The sequence below is a fragment of the Lichenostomus cassidix genome, chromosome 12, assembly GCF_008360975.1.
Source record: "Lichenostomus cassidix isolate B80296 chromosome 12, HeHo_3.0, whole genome shotgun sequence".
NCBI classification, from domain to species: domain Eukaryota; kingdom Metazoa; phylum Chordata; class Aves; order Passeriformes; family Meliphagidae; genus Lichenostomus; species Lichenostomus cassidix.
This window is the reverse complement of record NC_139493.1, coordinates 11,456,150-11,473,581: the sequence shown is the minus strand read 5'-3', so window position 1 is coordinate 11,473,581 and position 17,432 is coordinate 11,456,150. Positions and strand designations below refer to the sequence as shown.

The window sequence follows — 17,432 nt, the reverse complement described above, 5'->3', positions numbered from 1 at the left end:
TGGCTTCCAAGCAGGAGCCCTGCGATGGCCTCTCATTCCATGCTGGTGGAGTGGATAAATTAAGAGGCAGCAGTTGCATGTGGGTGCCTGTGTTGGACATGCCTTTGTCTGACCACTGATGGGCATGAGGGTAGACAGGGAGAGCCAGAGATGGGGGGAGGTTAAGGGAGCAGGCTCAGCCCCACTGCCTGAAAGCTGTGGGACCTGGGTTGTGCTCACCACAGAGAGCCAAGGTGGCCACAGGCTGCACCCACCAGGCTCCAAGGATGGAGAAGAGTTGCTCCAGCCCTGGAAAGTGTCACCATTCCTGCCACTTATCAGCCCCATCCTACCATCCAGGAGGCTCAGGACAATAATGTCTGGCCCTGCCCATTGCCTTCATGCCAAACCTTGCTGCCAGTCAGACATCTGAGCCTGGACTTCCGCTGCCGTGTCCGTGTCCCCATGGGCCTGGGCCAAAGGTGACTCAGAAATTCCCTGAAACCAATTCCAGGTTTTGATGGAGCCCAGGGAAGTGTGATGAGTTCAGTGGGACTATAGTGCCCGCAGGGGACCTTTGGAACAAGATAACAGCTGGGTATGTGCAAATTGTGAGACCAAGGCAGTCCACAGGGCACAGCACACCTGTTTCCAGCAGGTAAGCAAGGGGTCTGGGGAAAATACCCTGCATGCTATGACCAGAGGCTGCAGGTAACCCTCCTTGTCCTCCTGGTCACAGCTCCAGCTCCAGGACATGGGTTGGGGAGCAGACAGCCATGGGAGTTGCGGGGGCACAGGAAGGTGATGGTGGGGCCCCAAGCAGTTCCCTGGGGAGGCAGCTCTTGGCCAGAGGTTGCCACCAGGTTTTGCCCAGTGCCAAGAAGCCCCATGCCCTGCACCTGCCACAGGTGGTCAGGCATGGCAGCATCCTGGATATGGCTGCAGACCAGGAGCTGAGAATGTACTAGACAGTCCTCAGAATGGGATGGCTTTGAGGACAGTGGTGACAGTGCTGGGTCTGCCACAGCTGGGGAACCTAGCACACCAAGGCACCAAGGGGAGCATGGTGGGTACTGGACAGCAGTGGGGCTGGGAAGCAGGATGGCTTCTCGACAGGGCAAGAGGATGGGCAGGAGGCAGGGAGCGGTGTCTCAAAGATCATGGGCTGATTTTAATAAATAGGAGGAAGCAGAGTGTGCACCTGACTGGCAGCTTGTGACCGATTTTTCCACACCAGGTAGGAGAGCTGGGGGTAACACAGGGACTCAGGCTGGCACAGTCCCAGGCACTCAGTGAGGGGATCGTGGCTCCATTTGTAAGTGAGTGAGCACCTTAGAACTGGGCAGGGCACCCAGTGAGGGGATCATGGGTCCAGTTACAATTGGGTGAGCACCTAAACACAGAGTAGGCCGCCAGCTGGGGGGGGCTTGGCAGGATGGTGCAGCTCTCAGCGTGAGCCTTGACCAAGGCAAAGCTGTGGATTTGTACAGATTCCTCAGTCCCACCATCTCAGCCCTGTGAAGGGTGAGACCTCAGCCCAGCCCAGCCCAGCTCCTCTGCTCACAGGCTCATCCTGCTCTACGCTGGTGGGGTCAGTGGAGGGCACTGTTGGAGGGATGGTGAGCCATCGCATTTGCCGGGGGTTCACATTCCTGCTCCCCTCATGTGTAAAGGGACAAAGTCTGCAGACAGGGCTGTGAGATGGCTGGGGCTCTGCTCAGCAGCTGTGCTGGCCCACTGCCCTGCCTTGCTGCACTACACGGAGGGGAAGGGCAGTTGGCACCAAGGTGGGTCCTGCGTGGACAGGTGGAGTGGGAGCCCTCCCCGGGGCAGCTGTCCTGGCAGACCCCACCCGTGCGTTCCAGTGGGGCAGATGGGGCTGTTGTGGGGCAGAAGTGGACAGCACTGACTGCTGAAGCCTCAGTTCCCTCTCTACCCACCTGGTGACTGCCTGCTCCTCTCCATTTTGAGCTGCTGCTGCTGCTACTTCAGGACTTCCAAAACTCAGCTCATGCCTATCCTCTGGACCATTCCTGCCCACCTGGCCAGGATGGGATGGTTCTGTGGGGCAAGTGGAGCTAGAGGAGGGGTTGCAGGGTTGGTGGGCTGCTGGCTGCCCCTGGCCATGGGGATGTGGCTGAGCTGTCCCTTGTGTCCCTGCAGTGGACTGGCATTCCGGAGAGTCAGGTGGGCATGGCGGCAGAGATGGCCCTGAGCCACCGAGGGCCCCGCAAGGTGCTGAGTGAGGCTGAACTGGAGGAGGTGGCGAAGAGGAAACCTCCCACTAAGCCCTCTCTGCGTCTCCGCAAGATCAGGTAAGACCATGTGGCCAGGGGCATGTGCCTGGACCTTGCCAGGCATTGTGCATCCCAACCCCACTGCCACAGGGAACTGCAGACCCAGGGGGCTCATTTCCCTAAACCCAAATAACCATGTCCCCACTCCGTCGTCCTGCCTGGGGGAACAACCTGACTCCAGTGGATGGAACTGAGGGTGCCACAGATCCCATTGCTTCCCATGGGGCCCCATAACCCCTCACTAATGTCCCCAAGCCCTCTGCACTTGTGCTCAACCTCACCTCCTGCTCCCTCCCTGCCAGCTGCTCATGCTCTGGTGCCAAGTCCCTGCTGTTCCGCTTCCTGCCCTTCCTGCGCTGGCTGCCCCGCTACCCCATCAAGGACTGGCTCCTGGGAGACATTATTTCAGGCTTCAGTGTGGGAATCATGCACCTGCCCCAGGGTGAGTGATGCCATGCCCAGGCTGCCAGGGGCTCCCCACAGGTGGGGTGGCCAGGGATTTGCCATTAATGACATTTCTCCCTGCTCCACCTTCCAGGGCTTGCCTATGCACTGCTGGCTGGGTTGCCACCTGTCACGGGTCTCTACTCCTCCTTTTACCCCGTCTTCCTCTACTTCTTCTTTGGAACATCAAGGCACAACTCTGTGGGTGAGCTGAGGGACCACGTGCTTGCACAGCACCGGTGGGGAAGGTGCAAGGGTGTCCATGGCACAGCATTACCACATCAGCAGTTGAGGGGGACTTTTCTTGCCTTTACTTCACTCCACCAAGAAGGGGGTTGGCCAAGCCAGAGCCGAAGCACAGTGTGTGTGCTTTGAGCTTGGCCTGAGGAGAGAGGAGCTGACCCCTTAAGAGGTCCTCTCAGAGAGGACCTGGTGCCCACCTTGGTCTATCTGTTCTCAGGTCCCTTCGCCGTCATCTCTGTCATGATCGGGAGCTTGACAGAATCCCTGGCGCCCAGTGAGAACTTCCTGGAGTCCGTCAATGGCAGCAATCAAACGGTCAATGAGGAATTACGGGATGCTACCAGGGTGGAGCTGGTGGCCACCATCACTGTCCTGACGGGTATCTTCCAGGTAAGGTGGTCCCAGCCTAGTACAGCACAGAACGGGAGACAGTAACCTGTGGGTCATTTCTGCCGTCTCTCCTTCCAGGTGGCCCTGGGCCTCCTGCAGTTTGGTTTCGTGGTGACCTACCTCTCAGACCCGCTGGTGCGTGGCTACACCACTGCTGCCTCTGTGCACGTCCTTGTCTCTCAGCTCAAGAATGTTTTTGGAGTCTCCCAGAGTGAGCCCTCAGGGCCGCTCTCACTGTTTGTGGTGAGTGGGGGCTTGCTGGCACCCAAGGACCCCTGCTGCTTGCCTGTGGGGCACATGGATGCCTCCAAAAACCTGCCAGGGAAGCATCTGCTTTCCTAAGCACATTCCTTCCTGCTGTGTTCTCTAGACAGTCATTGATCTCTGCAAGAAGCTGCCGGACACCAATGTGGGCACCCTGGTGACTGCCATCATTGCCATAGTGGTCATCTTAATTGTGAAAGAGCTCAACCACAAGTTTGCCGCCAAACTGCCCATGCCCATCCCCATCGAGCTTATCACGGTACCCAGAGCTGCTCCAGCTTCCTGAGGGGATGCAGTCAGGAGTACTTGGCATACCTGTGTCCCCTTCAGGGTGGGGAGGGTTGGGGTGGGGTTCCTTGCCAAGTGCAGCCCCAGGGCATTCATTGTGCCCTCCTCTTCCTCCACCACAGTCCCTGTGCAGAAGGCTCTGCCTCACTCCAGTTATTCTCCCCCAGATCATTGTTTCCACTGGCATCTCCTATGGCGTCAACCTGAATGACAAGTTTGGCATCTCCGTGGTGGGCAACATCCCCAGTGGGTGAGCAGGGCCTGGTGGTGAAGGGGGCTGTGCCAGGGCACTGTGCTGCCTACAGAACCCCTGTTTGAGCCACATTTCTTTCTTGAATGTAGGTTGAAGCCACCTGTGGCCCCTAAGGTCAGCTACTTTGGGCAGGTGGTGGGCAATGCCTTTGCCATTGCTGTGGTAGGCTACGCCATCTGCATCTCCCTGGGCAAAATCTTTGCCCTGAAACATGGCTACAAAGTGGACAGCAACCAGGTGATGCTCTGAGATGCCCCCACCCTGGCTGAAAGCTAAGCTTGCCCTTCTTGCAGCCACATGAAAGAATGGTGCTCCCCTGCCATTGCTCTGTCCCTGCAGGAGCTGATTGCACTGGGCCTCTGCAACTTCCTGGGAGGCTTCTTCCAGTGTTTTGCCATCAGCTGCTCCATGTCGAGGAGTCTGGTACAGGAGAGCACAGGGGGCAACAGCCAGGTGGGTCTGGGCAGCACTGCCTCCCTCTCTAGGGCTGGACCAGGGGCAGGAAGCACAGCAAGCAAAGGGGGCTCACCCCTCACTTCCTGCTCTCCTTCTGCACAGGTAGCTGGCGTCATCGCATCCCTGGTCATCCTGGTGACCATCCTGAAGATTGGAGAGCTCTTCCGGGACCTGCCCAAGGTACATCTAGTCCCACAGCCTCTGTGGGGTCCCACCCCTGTGCCTGTCCCATGGCATGGTGATATGTTAGGGGAACAGCAAAGAACCATCCCCAGACTTGCCCTCAGCTTCCTCATAGCTAGAGATTTCTCTCCTAGGCCATCTTGGCTGCCATCATCATCGCCAACCTCAAGGGCATGTTCAAGCAGTTCAGAGACCTCAGCACACTCTGGAAGTCCAACAAGGTGGACTTGGTAAGGTGCTGGCCAGACCTGGGGCTGTGCCCTTGTCCCTGGAGAGGGTTTCTCCACCCTCCCTGAGGCTTGTGGGTACCAGCAGGGAGGTTGTGCTGCCGCTGACTGTGTCCCCTCTCCAGCTGGTCTGGATTGTGACATTCGTGGCCACCCTCTTGCTGAACTTGGACATTGGTCTGGCAGTCTCGGTGGCCTTTGGGCTGCTCACGGTCATCTTCCGCAGCCAGCTGTGAGTACCCCAAGGCTGGGGCCATTGCCACACCCCAAGGGAAGGAGGAGGCTGTGATGACCTCAGCCCCTTGCTCTGCTCCCCACAGACCTCACTACTCCATCCTGGGGCGCATCTCCAACACTGATGTCTACAGGGATGTGGCGGAATATGAGATGGTAACAGCATCAGGGGTGGGGGAACAGCTGCCTGCGATGGGGGGCAGTTCAAAGCACCCCCAGCAGTGGCTCACTGGGAAAAGGGGCTGGGGGCATTTTGGTGTGGGGGAGGGAAAGGATGCAGGCTCCATCCCCGGGGTAGCATCCTCCCCATCTGCCCCCAGGCACATGAGGTCCCTGGCGTGAAGATCTTCCGTTCTTCCTCCACTATCTATTTTGCCAACGTGGAGCTGTACGCTGAGGCCCTGAAGAAGAAGGTAGGAGAGCCACCAGACCCACAGTGCTCCCTGTGCCCCTGCCTGCCAACAACAGGGTGGTATTGAGGCAGCTGGGGACACAAGGCTGCATCCCTCTGCAGAGTGGCATCGATGTGGACCGCCTGATTGAGAAGAAGAAGAAGGCCCTCAAGAAGCTGAAGAAACAGCAGAAGAAACTGGAGAAGGCAAAGAAGAAAAAGGTGCTTCCCTGATGCAGGGGACCACCCCTCCAGTGACATCCTGCACCTCTTCCCTGCCTGGCCCTGATGCTCCTGTCAGTGCACTGGTGGGGCTCAGTGGCCCACAGGGTTCCCAGTTCGGTTTAGGGCCAATTGGTGAGAAAGGCACTGGGACTGAACAGGGTCACAGCAACACACCCAAGGTCAGTGGGAAAGCTGGGCTGTTAATGATTATGTGGTGGAGCCAGCAAGTCATTAACCTTTTGGCAAGTTAATCAGAATTAAGAACAAGGGCAAAGGCTGGCCTGGTGCCAGCTAATGAGCCCCGCTCTGGGGAGTGGTGCTGGGGAGAGGGGTGACTCTTGATGCATCTTGAAAGAGCCCAGAAGTGGGTGAAGGTGTGAGAGGGGCACCCACTCCCAGGGCCACCCATTGCCTGTGCCCTCATACAGCCAAAGAGCCTCACCAAGCCCTGCTGCACTGTAGGGCAGGGTGAGGCCAGGGGAACACTGCCACGACTGGGGTGCAGCCAGTCCTGGAGCAATGACGCCACATCTCCTTTCCTCCCCCAGAATACTGAGGATGGTCCAGGTGTGGCAGTAATTGAGTTGAGCGCTGGGGAGAGCAGTGCACCCTCAGAGCCCACCCTGCGCAGCCTGGGGCTGCCCCAGCCCGGCTTCCACGCCGTCATCTTGGACTTCAGCCCCGTCAGCTTTGTGGACACCGTTGCCATCAAGATCCTGAAGAATGTAAGAGGCCAGGGAGCAGGCAGGACAGCAGCCTCACTGAGGGTGTCTCCAGGGCCCTGTAGGGTGGCCAGATGGCTGCTGCCCATCCCTCTTCCTGGGTAAAATGTTTTTTGCCATTTGCAGATCTTCAGGGATTTCCGTGAGATAGAAGTGGACGTCTTCATTGCCAGCTGCCCGGGTGAGGGGGATCTGTAGAGTCATGAGCCCCTGCTGGGCATGGCCACCCCTTTGGCACACAGCTGATAGCCTGGGGTGTCCCTCCATGGTGCTCCCATTCCCAGGGTTTTCCCAGGGGACAGGTGCTACAGGTTGTCCCATGGATCCAGTTTGAGCCTCGTAGCTGGATACCTGGTGGTGACCCTGGTGTCCCCCGCAACACAGGAGGAGGGAGGAGGTTGTCCTGGGTGGGTGGGGGGGCTCAGCTAGGTGCCATCACTTTAGATTCTTCTCCCTCCACACAGTATCCGTCCTGACCCAGCTGGAGCAGGGCAACTTCTTCAGTTCAGCCATCACCAAGCACTCCTTCTTCCCCTCGGTGCACGATGCCGTGATGCACATCAGCAGGCAGCAGTGCCAGGCCTCGGTGAGCACCCACCCTTATTGTTGCCAGCATGGCAATGGAGAGGGTAGCCACACCAACCCCACCCTGTCTTCCCCCCTTAGGTGGACCACAGCACCAGACTGTAGCCCCTCAAGAGGAAGATGTCTCCCCCAGGAGCCGTGCAGAAAAGGAAGGCTTTGCCACCCTGCTGGCACCAACTCTCCCACCCTGGGGCCCAGAGAGACCCTGATGCCCACCAGCCCCTCTGGACTCTGAGCGCTGGGGCCCTGCCCTGTCCATAAGCCCTGCTGTGATGGGGCTGCTGCTGGACAGAGCTGCTGCTGGCTGTCATGTCGAGGGGCCATCTGGTGCCCCCACTTCGCCCCATCACGGGCCTGTCCCACTGGGCCAGGACGTGGTATAGGGGGTGGTGGAGCAATCAAGGGGGTCCAGCTCCCAGCAGCAGGCTGGTGTCATGAATAAAACTATGTGATGTTTGTCAGGGTTGGGGTCAATGCCCTTTCCTCAATAATGGTGTTTTCAGGCCAAGCCACCCAGCTGCACCCCAGCACTGCTGGGCACGGCCTCCCTGTGGGTGGGCTCCCCAGCATCCTCCCTCTGACCCTTTTCTGCCATTTCTCCCCATGATCTGCTCTGGGCCCGTGGGGCTGCGGCCGAAGGAGCAATGTAGGCGGGGATCCCCATTCACTGGGATCCCCATTCCCCGGGATGCTCATTTCAGGACACACAATCGCCTGGATCCTTATCTGCAGAATCCTCATTCCCCAGGACCCGGGACCCACATTCCCCAGGACCTCTGTCCCTACCATTCTCCAGGGATCCCCATTCCCACGATCCCCATTCTCTGGGATCCCAATCCCCGGGATCCCCATCCCCCGGGACTCCCATTTCCACGAGCCCCCATCCCGAGCCGCCCCGTACCCGCGCCCGCCGCCGCGCCCTCCCGCCACCAGGGGGAGCCACCGCCCGCCCCGCGCAGTGCGCGCCGATCCCAGCCGCACGCGCCGCCCCGCCCCGGCCCCGCGCAGGCGCGCCGCAGTCGGTCGGTGGGTCGGCGGAAGAACAAGATGGCGGCGCGCTCAGTGTGCCGGGCGGGCAGCGCGGCCGGGCGGGCGCTGCTGTGGGGCCCGCGCCCCTCCGTGAGTCACCGCGCCCCGCGGGGGCAGCGCCGGGGAGAGCCCGGCCAGGCCGCGGGAGGCCCCGCGGTGCGGCGCGGCCGGCGGGCCCCGCCTGTGCGCCGGCCGGGAAGGTCATGGGGACGCGGCGGGCGGTGCGGGCCGGGCGGCGGTGGCTGTGGGACCCCTCGGGGCCCGGAGCGGGGCCGGGCGGGCGGAGGGCTGTGGCACCTGTCACTGTCAACCAGTGCGGGGCTTGCCGCGGGCCCGCTGTCCTCTCTCCGCCCCGGTACTGGGTTGTGACCGGTTCGTGCGGCTCTTTCCTGGAGTTCCCACCTGTTCAAACCTTTGGGTTCCCGGCCCTGCCGGGGGGAACAGCTGATTAGTGGTGATGACAGGCTTTATGTTTTCAGGCAGCTTTATTGACTTTGACAAGGAAGCGAGGTGCTGCCACCTATGCCCAGACACTCCAGAATATCCCTGAGACCCATGTCACCACCCTGGACAACGGCCTCCGAGTAGCCTCAGAGGAGTCCAATCAGCCAACCTGCACCGTAAGTTTAACATAGGTTTGGGACTTATTTGCAACAATCAGCCTTACCTAGGCTGCAACTGGGCTTCTGAAGAGGACATATCTTGTCTGAACCAGAGCTTTTGACAGAGACCCCTTTGCTTCTCTTTGGGAACAGGTGGGATTCATGTAGCAGCAGGAGGCACAGGCTGGTGTTGTATTGTCTGTAAACAAGCTTTCATGCTCTACACGTTTTCTCAGCCTTACAGTTTTTGTATGTGCAGTAAGTGATTAGTAGAAGTTATCTCTCTGGCAAAACCAGCTTTGGTAAAACTGCTAGATCAAAAGCCAAAGTGTGTGCAGGAAACAGTTCCTAGTTTGTTCTTATTTTGGTGCCTCTAGTGTAATGTCTGTAGAGCAGACTTCTTGTCCCTGCTGTTACGTTTGTGTCATTAGGATGCTGATTGTTTTCTCTAATGTTGGTACTCGCTGGTTGTGCTGCCAGGTGGGTGTGTGGATCAAGGCTGGGAGCCGCTATGAAGACACGAAGACCAACGGGGCAGGTTTCTTTGTGGAACACCTGGCCTTTAAGGTAAGGAGGTGTGCTAGGTCTGCACAGAGCTGCCCTGAATATTCTGTCCATACATTGCTTTGGAGGCTGTAGCTGTTGAAAGAGGGCATAAATGAGGTCATCTGAGTCCTAGAGACTTTGCACACAGTATAAAAATAAACCTCAGAAGGCATCTATCCCATGTGGTGCTCACTGGTTGAATGTACAGCAATTTGCAAGCATGCATGAATGAAGTTAACTCTTATTTACTATTTGCTTCTTTTTCCTCTTAAAGGAAAGAACGTAATTAACAAGTATGACACACGTAGAGCACTGTGTTATGTAGTGTGTTTCTTCAGGGTAGCACAGAGAGCTCAAAGCAGCATTTCCTGTAGCCATTTATTTTTCTTCATTTTTTTTACTGGTCCAGCAAAGTTTAGAGTCTACAGTTCTTGCTTTTTAAATTATGCAGGTGTCTGCTGAACAGGGCAGAAGACATCTAAGTCTTGGACTTGCTGACTCAAGTTCACTTGTGCTTTCATGGGCAACTACAGCATCTGGCTAGCTCCTTAAGAGATGGACCCTGTATTAAGAATACTTTCCTATTTGTTTTCTTCTGAATATCACTACTTGGAGAGCTAGAAACATGGTTATTTTTGGTTTAGGCTTGTTCTTGATTTACTTCCAGGGATGTGCTGTTCAAACACTTTGTCTCAGCAGAGGTTGTCTCCTTCCCTGCTGAGTTTGTGTTGGTTAGTGGTGATGATAGCCTTTATTTTTTCAGGCAGCTTTATTGTGTGTTAATAAACATGAGCTTTATTGAAAGTTGGTGTTGGTCTTTCAAAATACACTTCAACCATCCTTTATCTAGAGGAAATAAGCCAAGTTTTAAATCTCTTGCCTTGTGCATGTGCCCTTGGCTTTTATGAATTGTGTGACAAGTTTTGTTGCTTCAGGTCTTTATTGTTATTTTCATTGCTTTAATTATGCCCTAAAGGGAAGTTTGTTCGTTTCATAATTGAGTTTGTCTGGTTTACTTTAGGGCACAAAGAAGCGTCCTGGCTCGGCCTTTGAGAAGGAAGTGGAGAGTCTGGGTGCTCATCTGAATGGGTACACCTCTCGTGAGCAGACTGCCTTCTACATAAAGGCCTTGTCCAAGGACATGCCCAAAGGTAGGATGGCCAGGAGCAAAGTCTAATTGGGAGGTTAAGCAAGTGCATCTGCTTCTGTTTCTCACCCCCAAGCATTCTTTCTGCCAACAGAGCAGGGACTGAAGTTGTAGCAGAGCAGTAAATTGGAGGTTCTGGTTGGTAGTTGAAGAGAGCAGTGCAGGGATGTGGTGCTTCATGGCTGTATGTTCATGTGTCCCTAAACCAAGAGCTCTAGTTATGTCAGGCTGCACTGCATTGCCAGGAGGGAAGATGGGAGGGATTCAGTAGTTTGTGATTGTTTTGTGGAGCTGAGAAACTGAGGTCAGCAACAGCTGCTGTGTGAGGAGTCCTCAGTGCAGCTCTTGCAGGTGCTCCTTGTACTCTGTACTGCCTCATGCTGACTCCTCTGGGTCAGTTTTGGCCAGAGGCAGTGATTTGAAGTCAGGGCCTAACTGTAGACCTGGGCTACACTGTAGGTATCACAAACTCTCTGTAAGGATTCAGTGTGTATCTGGAACAGTACCTGCTTCTGACATACCTCACCTTCTGCAGATGTTGCCTGCACTCTGTTGGCAGGGGTGCTTGGCAAACTGCTTTGAAGACTTCTTGCTAAACCAGTGTTTGTGCCTCCCAGATGCTTTGGGAATGGGTAGCACTCAGCTCTGTTACATTGCACCCCCTCCCCAGTGTGGTTTTTGCTCACTCCTGTGTGTCTGTTCCTTCAGCAGCACTGGGTAGCAGTCAGTGGGATGCTAATGTAGGAATTGTGTTGCAGCTGTAGAGCTTCTGGGCGACCTTGTGCAGAACTTGGCACTGGAGGATTCTCAGATCGAGAAGGAGCGTGGCGTCATCCTTAAGGAGTTGAAGGAAATGGACAGCAGCCTGGCAGATGTCACCTTTGATTACCTTCATGCCACTGCTTACCAGGGGACTGCACTGGCCCAGACCGTTGAGGGGACCACAGAGAATATCAAGTGAGCAACAGGCTGGATGTGGTGCACAGCCCAGGGGCTCAGTTGGTGGGGTGCATGACTGCTGCTTCTTGGGTGTGGTGACTGCACCGTGTGTACACAGAGGTGATCTGAGCCTATGGGCTTCTCCTTGTGCCCTGTGTTTTCCCCATTGGTGCTGGTGGAAGTGTAATGCTGCTCACATTCTTTAGACCCCCTTGTGCAAGCCCTTCCTGAGGTTGGAAGGGACAGGTTGAACCTTCTCCCATACTTGTCAGTTTGACACTGTGAGAGGAATTAGAGAGCTAGGGGTGCTCATCAAAGTAGTGGCCTTGTGTTAGCTCAGTGACTGGGTTCAGTACTCTCCAGTCTGTATTGAAGTCTGTCCTTAACTCTCCATCTTGGCTAACAGTCCCCGTTCTTTGTGCTCTAGAATTAGAGCACAGGGCAAACACAGTACACAGTGCAGTCTCGCTTCTAAAAAGTGTTGTTACCCTACAAGAAGGAGAATCACTGCTGTCTCTGCGCTGTGAACTTGCTTGTCCTAAACCTCATTCGTCCCAAGTTGGAGATGCTGATGTTCTGGGTCTCTATGTTCTTTCCAGACATCTGACTCGAGGAGATCTGGCTTCATATATTGATACTCACTTCAAGGCACCTCGTATGGTCCTGGCAGCTGCTGGAGGTAAGTTCTAGGTCCTTGTGATCCTGGGAAGCCTGGGTATTTTCAAGGATGTGATCAACTCGCTGTCACACATTGCTAATGTAAAATGAGATAATTTTGTTGAATTAGCTTGTTTTAAGACTGCAAATCTCTCTCTTTATCATTGTCAGGTATTTCCCACAGAGAGCTGGTAGATGCAGCTAAGCAACACTTTGCTGGGATGCCTTTTACATCCAAGGACAGTACTGTGCCTACCCTCACACGCTGTCGCTTCACAGGGAGTGAGGTAAAGTTGTTTGGGGCTCCATCAAAACAAGCAGCTATTGCCCAACTGAATGAATGTGAAACCAATTATAGCTGCTTCTGAGTGAAAAAGTCTGCATCTTGGAGGAGCTGATGATGCACCATCTTGGTAGTGCTCCCATGTTCTGTTTTTGGGGTTTATTGCCACGTGTTGGGTTTTAGATGGGACCCAAATCCATTAGGAGTGTGAGACTGTTGCTCATATGATCTGATGTAAAACTCACATCAGAGCAGCTGGTTTTTGCTCAGTACTGCCTGGGATTGTTTAATTTCACTGGAGTAACATCAAGTACCCCAGTTTGTCAGCCTGGTGTTGCAGCAGGGTGCAGACAGATCATGGTGTTCATGCAGTTCTTCCCCACTCCTTGATGATTTTCCAGATCCGTGCCAGAGATGATGCTCTGCCCCTTGCCCATATTGCTCTTGCTGTGGAGGGGCCAGGTTGGGCTGATCCAGACAACGTGGTCCTCAATGTGGCTAATGCTATCATAGGGCGCTATGACCGCACTTTCGGAGGTGGGAAGGTAAGAATCTTGGGAGTGCAATAGGGAGAGCCTGGCACCTTTTAATGTGAAGTACTATGGAGGCCCTAGGTGGATGCACTTTTAGGGGAGGCTGTTGCGGTTAACTTCCAGCTGTGAAGGGGTTAGGAGCCTGGAAAGTAGAATAGAAGTGTAATCGAGGCTAATCCAGTTCTTGAGAGGTGATGCTGGCAGATAAACTGAACCTTTTCTGCTAAGTTTGGAAGAGGTGTAGCTGGTGAATTCTCAGCAGCTTATTCCCACCCTCACAACTAACCACTCGGTGGGGGTGGTGATGGAAGCAGGACAGAATACTCTACAGTCTCATGATGCAAGCTTGCCTTACAACTGCAGAGCAACTGGAACTTGTTTAAAACCTCAGTATTGCATTCATTATCGTCTGGAATCTGTCTGGCCTGTATAACTGTGCTGTATAACCCCTGCTGCTGGGAGACCTTGTCCTTCTCATTTTCTCCCACTCCTATGGTGGTGTGCATACCAGCTTTTCATCTGCAGCTGGGAAAGGAAATGGTTTTGCTGGATGGACTCCTAGGCCATTGTCTGTGGCTTTTCCAGCAGTGATTCTCATCTGTTGACCACATGAAGGCTCTAAATTAAGCTCTCCTTCAGCAGAGTGTTCCGCTCTGTCTTGTCTGTGGTCTTTGTGAAAACAGCTCAGTGGGAAAGAATTTGAGCTGTGAGGAAGCTGAAAGTGAAATGGCTGACAGTATTTCCTTATTTACAGAATCAGTCTAGCAGAGTGGCTGCGCTTGCTATGGAGCACAATCTCTGCCACAGTTTTGAGCCATTCAACACCCCCTACTCTGACACCGGCCTCTTCGGTTTCCATTTTGTCTCCGACCCTCTGGCCATAGATGACATGATGTTTTTAGCTCAGGGGGAGTGGTAAGTACAATTTTGGCACAAGTTGCTGTTTAAGATCTGACCCTCTTGGAGATTGAGCTGCCAGGGAAGCATATTAAGTCTACAGAGAGCTATGTCTCTATGAACTTCTTGGTAACTTGCATTCTGGTTAAGTGATTCTGTAAGTGGTTTCTGTAAATCTCTTAGGATGTGGTTTCTGAGGAGTTCTTTTAATCCCTTAGGGCTCTTCAGGTCTTTTGTTCATGCTTTCAAGTATTAGCACCAAGGCTTTGGAGTTTTTTGATATACAAATGAGATCATTCCTTAAATACAAGGCCTTCCTAGGTGCCCAAGAGGCATATCTCCATTGTCTTGTTAAGCCTGAGCAAAGCAGGCAGAGTTCCTGCCGCTCAGGCTCTTGTGTTGTGGCTGATGAATGATCCACTGCTGGAGTCATGCCAGCATTTGGGAGCCTTCTGGCTGTCCATCTGATTGTGTCCATGAACCAGTAATGGTTCAAGGCTACATCTGAGCTACAAGCTGTGCTGTGTGTGGAGCAGGTGGAGTGAGCCCTTGCCCCAGAGATGTGGCCGTTGGCAGGGGAAGAAGGGATTTAGCAGCTGGAGTCCAAACGGACTCTGTGGAGCTGTCTTGTTCTTTCAGCATCAGTTTCCATAGCAGCTTGCCATGCCTGGGAATGGCTGACATGCCTTCCTTCTGCTGTGATAGGGCAATGCACAACGTGTGCTGCTGGGCCAGCCAGAGCCAGCACCAGGGCTGCTGAATCTCTGAGTCTAACTCAGCGATTAACTCACCCCTGCCTGTGAGCTGGAGCTCTTGCCTCCGGCTGTTCAGTGCTCCCCAGGTCTTAGCTGCTCTGTGGAGATAGAGGATGAATGTCAGCCTGCAAGACAAGTGGTGTTGATAATTGCTTATTTTTGAGGAGGTTTGGGAAAGGGAGGAATTCACCTTCTGTCTGAGCAGAAAAACGTCTTTAAGTGCTTTCATGGTCTTTCCATGTCCTCTCCAGGATGCGTCTGTGCACTAGTGCCACAGAGTCAGAGGTGACAAGAGCCAAGAACTATCTTCGAAATGCCATGGTGGCTCAGCTGGATGGTATGTTCTGGTTTATGGATTGACCACTGTCCAACTTTTAGAGGGTTACTGCTTGTGCATCTCCTGGGGAGCAGGATCTGTACCTGACATTGCAGTTCTGCTGTTAGATGCTGGGCAAAACTTCATTTTCCTGCTCCACACTCCTCCTGTCATATTGTCAAAGCAACTGACCCCAGCCTGCTGTGCTCCAACAAGTGACATACTGCCTGGTGACCTAAGAATTGAGACCCTCAAACTGGTCTGCCTTGGCTGTAACACTTTGGAGACCAGTGAAGCAATCTGTGTTTGCTTAGCTCCCGATGGAGCTGCATAGAGTGGGAATTACCTGCTTCCTTAGCAGACAATTTAGTGGTTAGAGTTTCTACTCTGTGCTTTGGCTGACGATCAGGCTGTGCAATTCTGGAAGACTTCTTGGTGCACTGACCGTGTGATATCTTCAACATCCAGGTACCACACGACTGTGTGAGAACATTGGAAGCCATCTCTTGCACTACGGACGCCGTATCCCCATGGAGGAGTGGGATGCCAGGATTTCTGTAGGTATCCGTTTGTTTTGGCTGGGATACCGTGGTTGGTGTCAGCATTGTCTGGCCTTAGTCTGCTGCAGTAACACATGACTTACTTATCCCTTAATCAGCCTGCCTGGAGTCCAGGTGGTAATCCTGCTGACGCTGATGTAACTGTCAGAATTTCTGGCACAGAAGCAGTGTATCCTGTGTCCCTGTGACTGGAATCAGTCCATCCCAGAAAGAGGGCATACAACTGTGTTAAGCAGCATAACTTGAAATTCCTTTAATTGTTTTCCTAGTGGTGTCCCACACCTAATTTGTGTAATTCTGCATCCACTCTATGAATGAGTGCCTTGTCTTCTGTACCCACCGAAGAATGCACTGTGTAGGGACCTTAGCCATCCTTGCAGCCAGAGCTGGCCAGTTGGTGCAGATGGCTGCAAGGGTCTGATTGTAGCTTTTTAATGACCTTGATATGTAATAGCAACAGTAACTTGCAACTTCGAGAAGTGCAGATCTGCTGGAAGAGTCATTAATTGCTTGTCTGATGTTTATTAGGCTGTTGATGCAAGAATGGTGAGAGATGTCTGCAGTAAATACATTTATGACAAATGCCCAGCAATTGCAGCAGTTGGTGAGTAGTATGTGACAATCAGTACATGCTTAAAAAACAGGATGGAGCCAAGAGCTCAGTGGAACTGAGCTGCAGGCAGTCTTCATGTGTCTGTCCTGAACTCCTTAAACCACTCTGGTTCTTAACTGGTATCTTCCTACCTCTGCACATGAGGTGTGCCAAGGCAGGTTTGCCAGGAGATCAGACCTGGAGGTGATGGAGACTCAGTGGCAGTGAGCTGCTGGCTGTCCTCCCACCTCTGCCTGCTGTGGAGCCATGACTAAGACTGGGAGCCCTGTAGCTGGGTGCGGGCCCAGCATGTCTGCCAGGTGTCCTTACCCTGGGGTCAGGGTGGTTTATGTAAGGGAAGTGAAGGGACCTGACTCTCCTGAGCTGCTCCGGCATGTCTGTCTGGCCAAGGACAAATTCCTCTCGGAAAACCTGCCTAAGCAGCTCAGCTTTGCTCTGCTGCCTCCTTCCTGTGTGTTGTGAATTCCCCTCCTCCTTGCAGCTGTTTCCTCTGGCCTTCAAAGTGGAGCAGCTTGTAAAAGGGAGACAATTTTTGAATAGGAAGTTGGAATGACTTGGTGCCTCCCTGTATTTGATACCTGTGTGTGGAGCTGTACTGTGCATTAGAGCAGTGTGAGAAAACACCTTATTCTGTCAGGAGTTTTCCTGATGCAAGTTTGAGCTGTAGCTGCCTGGTTTTGTGCAAAGCTGCTGTGGATTGCAAGCACAGGCTGCTCTGCCATAATCTGCTTTAAAGACTGTGGGAAACTGCAGAGGGATTTTTAACTATGTCTCCAAGTGACTTTACACTTGTTCTGTTCACTCAGGTCCCATTGAACAGCTCTTGGATTACAACCGCATCCGCAGTGGCATGTACTGGGTCCGTCTCTAGGATGTGTTGCCTGCAGGTTGGAAATAATGAAGCTGTGGACTGTGACAGGTTCCCTCTGGCACTGAATGTCTTGGGCACCACGGGCAAGCTGAGTCCATTCGAAACAGCTGTCTTCTCCGTGTTAAATGTACAAAAATAAATATATCCTATGTGGAGTTGGTTCTGCTGGGAATCAGCTGTGTCTTGCTGTGTCCAGCTGGGTTGTGTGTGTAGATGCTGTTAATCTTGCCAAACTGGGGAGATGCTATGTGAGGAGCTGGAGCTGTTGATAGACAAACATCTTTCCAGAGGAGCTATGTTACTATAACTCGTATGTCTCTATATGGCGATGCGTTACCTCTCATCTTAGGATTCTGTATTATCTTTAAACCAGCTCAATAATGAGCAGAGATTATTGTGTAGTGGTAGTGTTGGTCTACACATTCTTCTTATACGTGACTATCCATGCAGTCAGGCTCAGCTATGCAATAACTGAGAAGCTGCTGACTGGCCTGTGCCCGTAA

The 17,432-nt window shown here is 53.6% G+C and overlaps 2 protein-coding genes across 4 annotated transcripts; both read left to right on the top strand.

Moving 5' to 3' along the window:
- The first annotated feature begins 481 nt into the window (after positions 1-481).
- Positions 482-7,642, top strand: SLC26A6 (solute carrier family 26 member 6). 3 transcript variants are annotated; one of them, XM_085072631.1, is made up of 20 exons: positions 482-637; positions 2,143-2,294; positions 2,579-2,718; positions 2,815-2,925; positions 3,181-3,353; positions 3,432-3,596; positions 3,724-3,876; positions 4,073-4,155; positions 4,248-4,395; positions 4,498-4,611; positions 4,717-4,794; positions 4,932-5,027; positions 5,150-5,256; positions 5,345-5,414; positions 5,579-5,671; positions 5,773-5,871; positions 6,423-6,599; positions 6,723-6,777; positions 7,061-7,182; positions 7,263-7,642. In XM_085072631.1, exons 2-20 carry the CDS (start codon positions 2,173-2,175, stop codon positions 7,284-7,286), a joined length of 2,130 nt encoding a protein of 709 aa, XP_084928757.1. In that variant the 5' UTR covers positions 482-637; positions 2,143-2,172; the 3' UTR covers positions 7,287-7,642. The 3 variants fall into 3 exon arrangements, with proteins under 3 accessions (XP_084928757.1, XP_084928758.1, XP_084928759.1); XM_085072632.1 differs by lacking the exon at positions 482-637 and adding an exon at positions 1,745-1,766; XM_085072633.1 differs by lacking the exon at positions 482-637 and having other exon boundaries at positions 2,129-2,294.
- A 512-nt stretch (positions 7,643-8,154) lies between these two features.
- UQCRC1 (ubiquinol-cytochrome c reductase core protein 1) lies at positions 8,155-17,101 on the top strand. The gene is made up of 13 exons (XM_085072625.1): positions 8,155-8,300; positions 8,690-8,830; positions 9,293-9,379; positions 10,380-10,509; positions 11,264-11,462; positions 12,044-12,123; positions 12,273-12,388; positions 12,786-12,929; positions 13,672-13,832; positions 14,821-14,906; positions 15,354-15,442; positions 15,974-16,049; positions 16,865-17,101. The coding sequence occupies exons 1-13, from the start codon at positions 8,229-8,231 to the stop codon at positions 16,927-16,929; spliced, it is 1,446 nt and encodes a 481-aa protein (XP_084928751.1). The 5' UTR covers positions 8,155-8,228; the 3' UTR covers positions 16,930-17,101.
- The last annotated feature ends 331 nt before the right edge of the window (positions 17,102-17,432 follow it).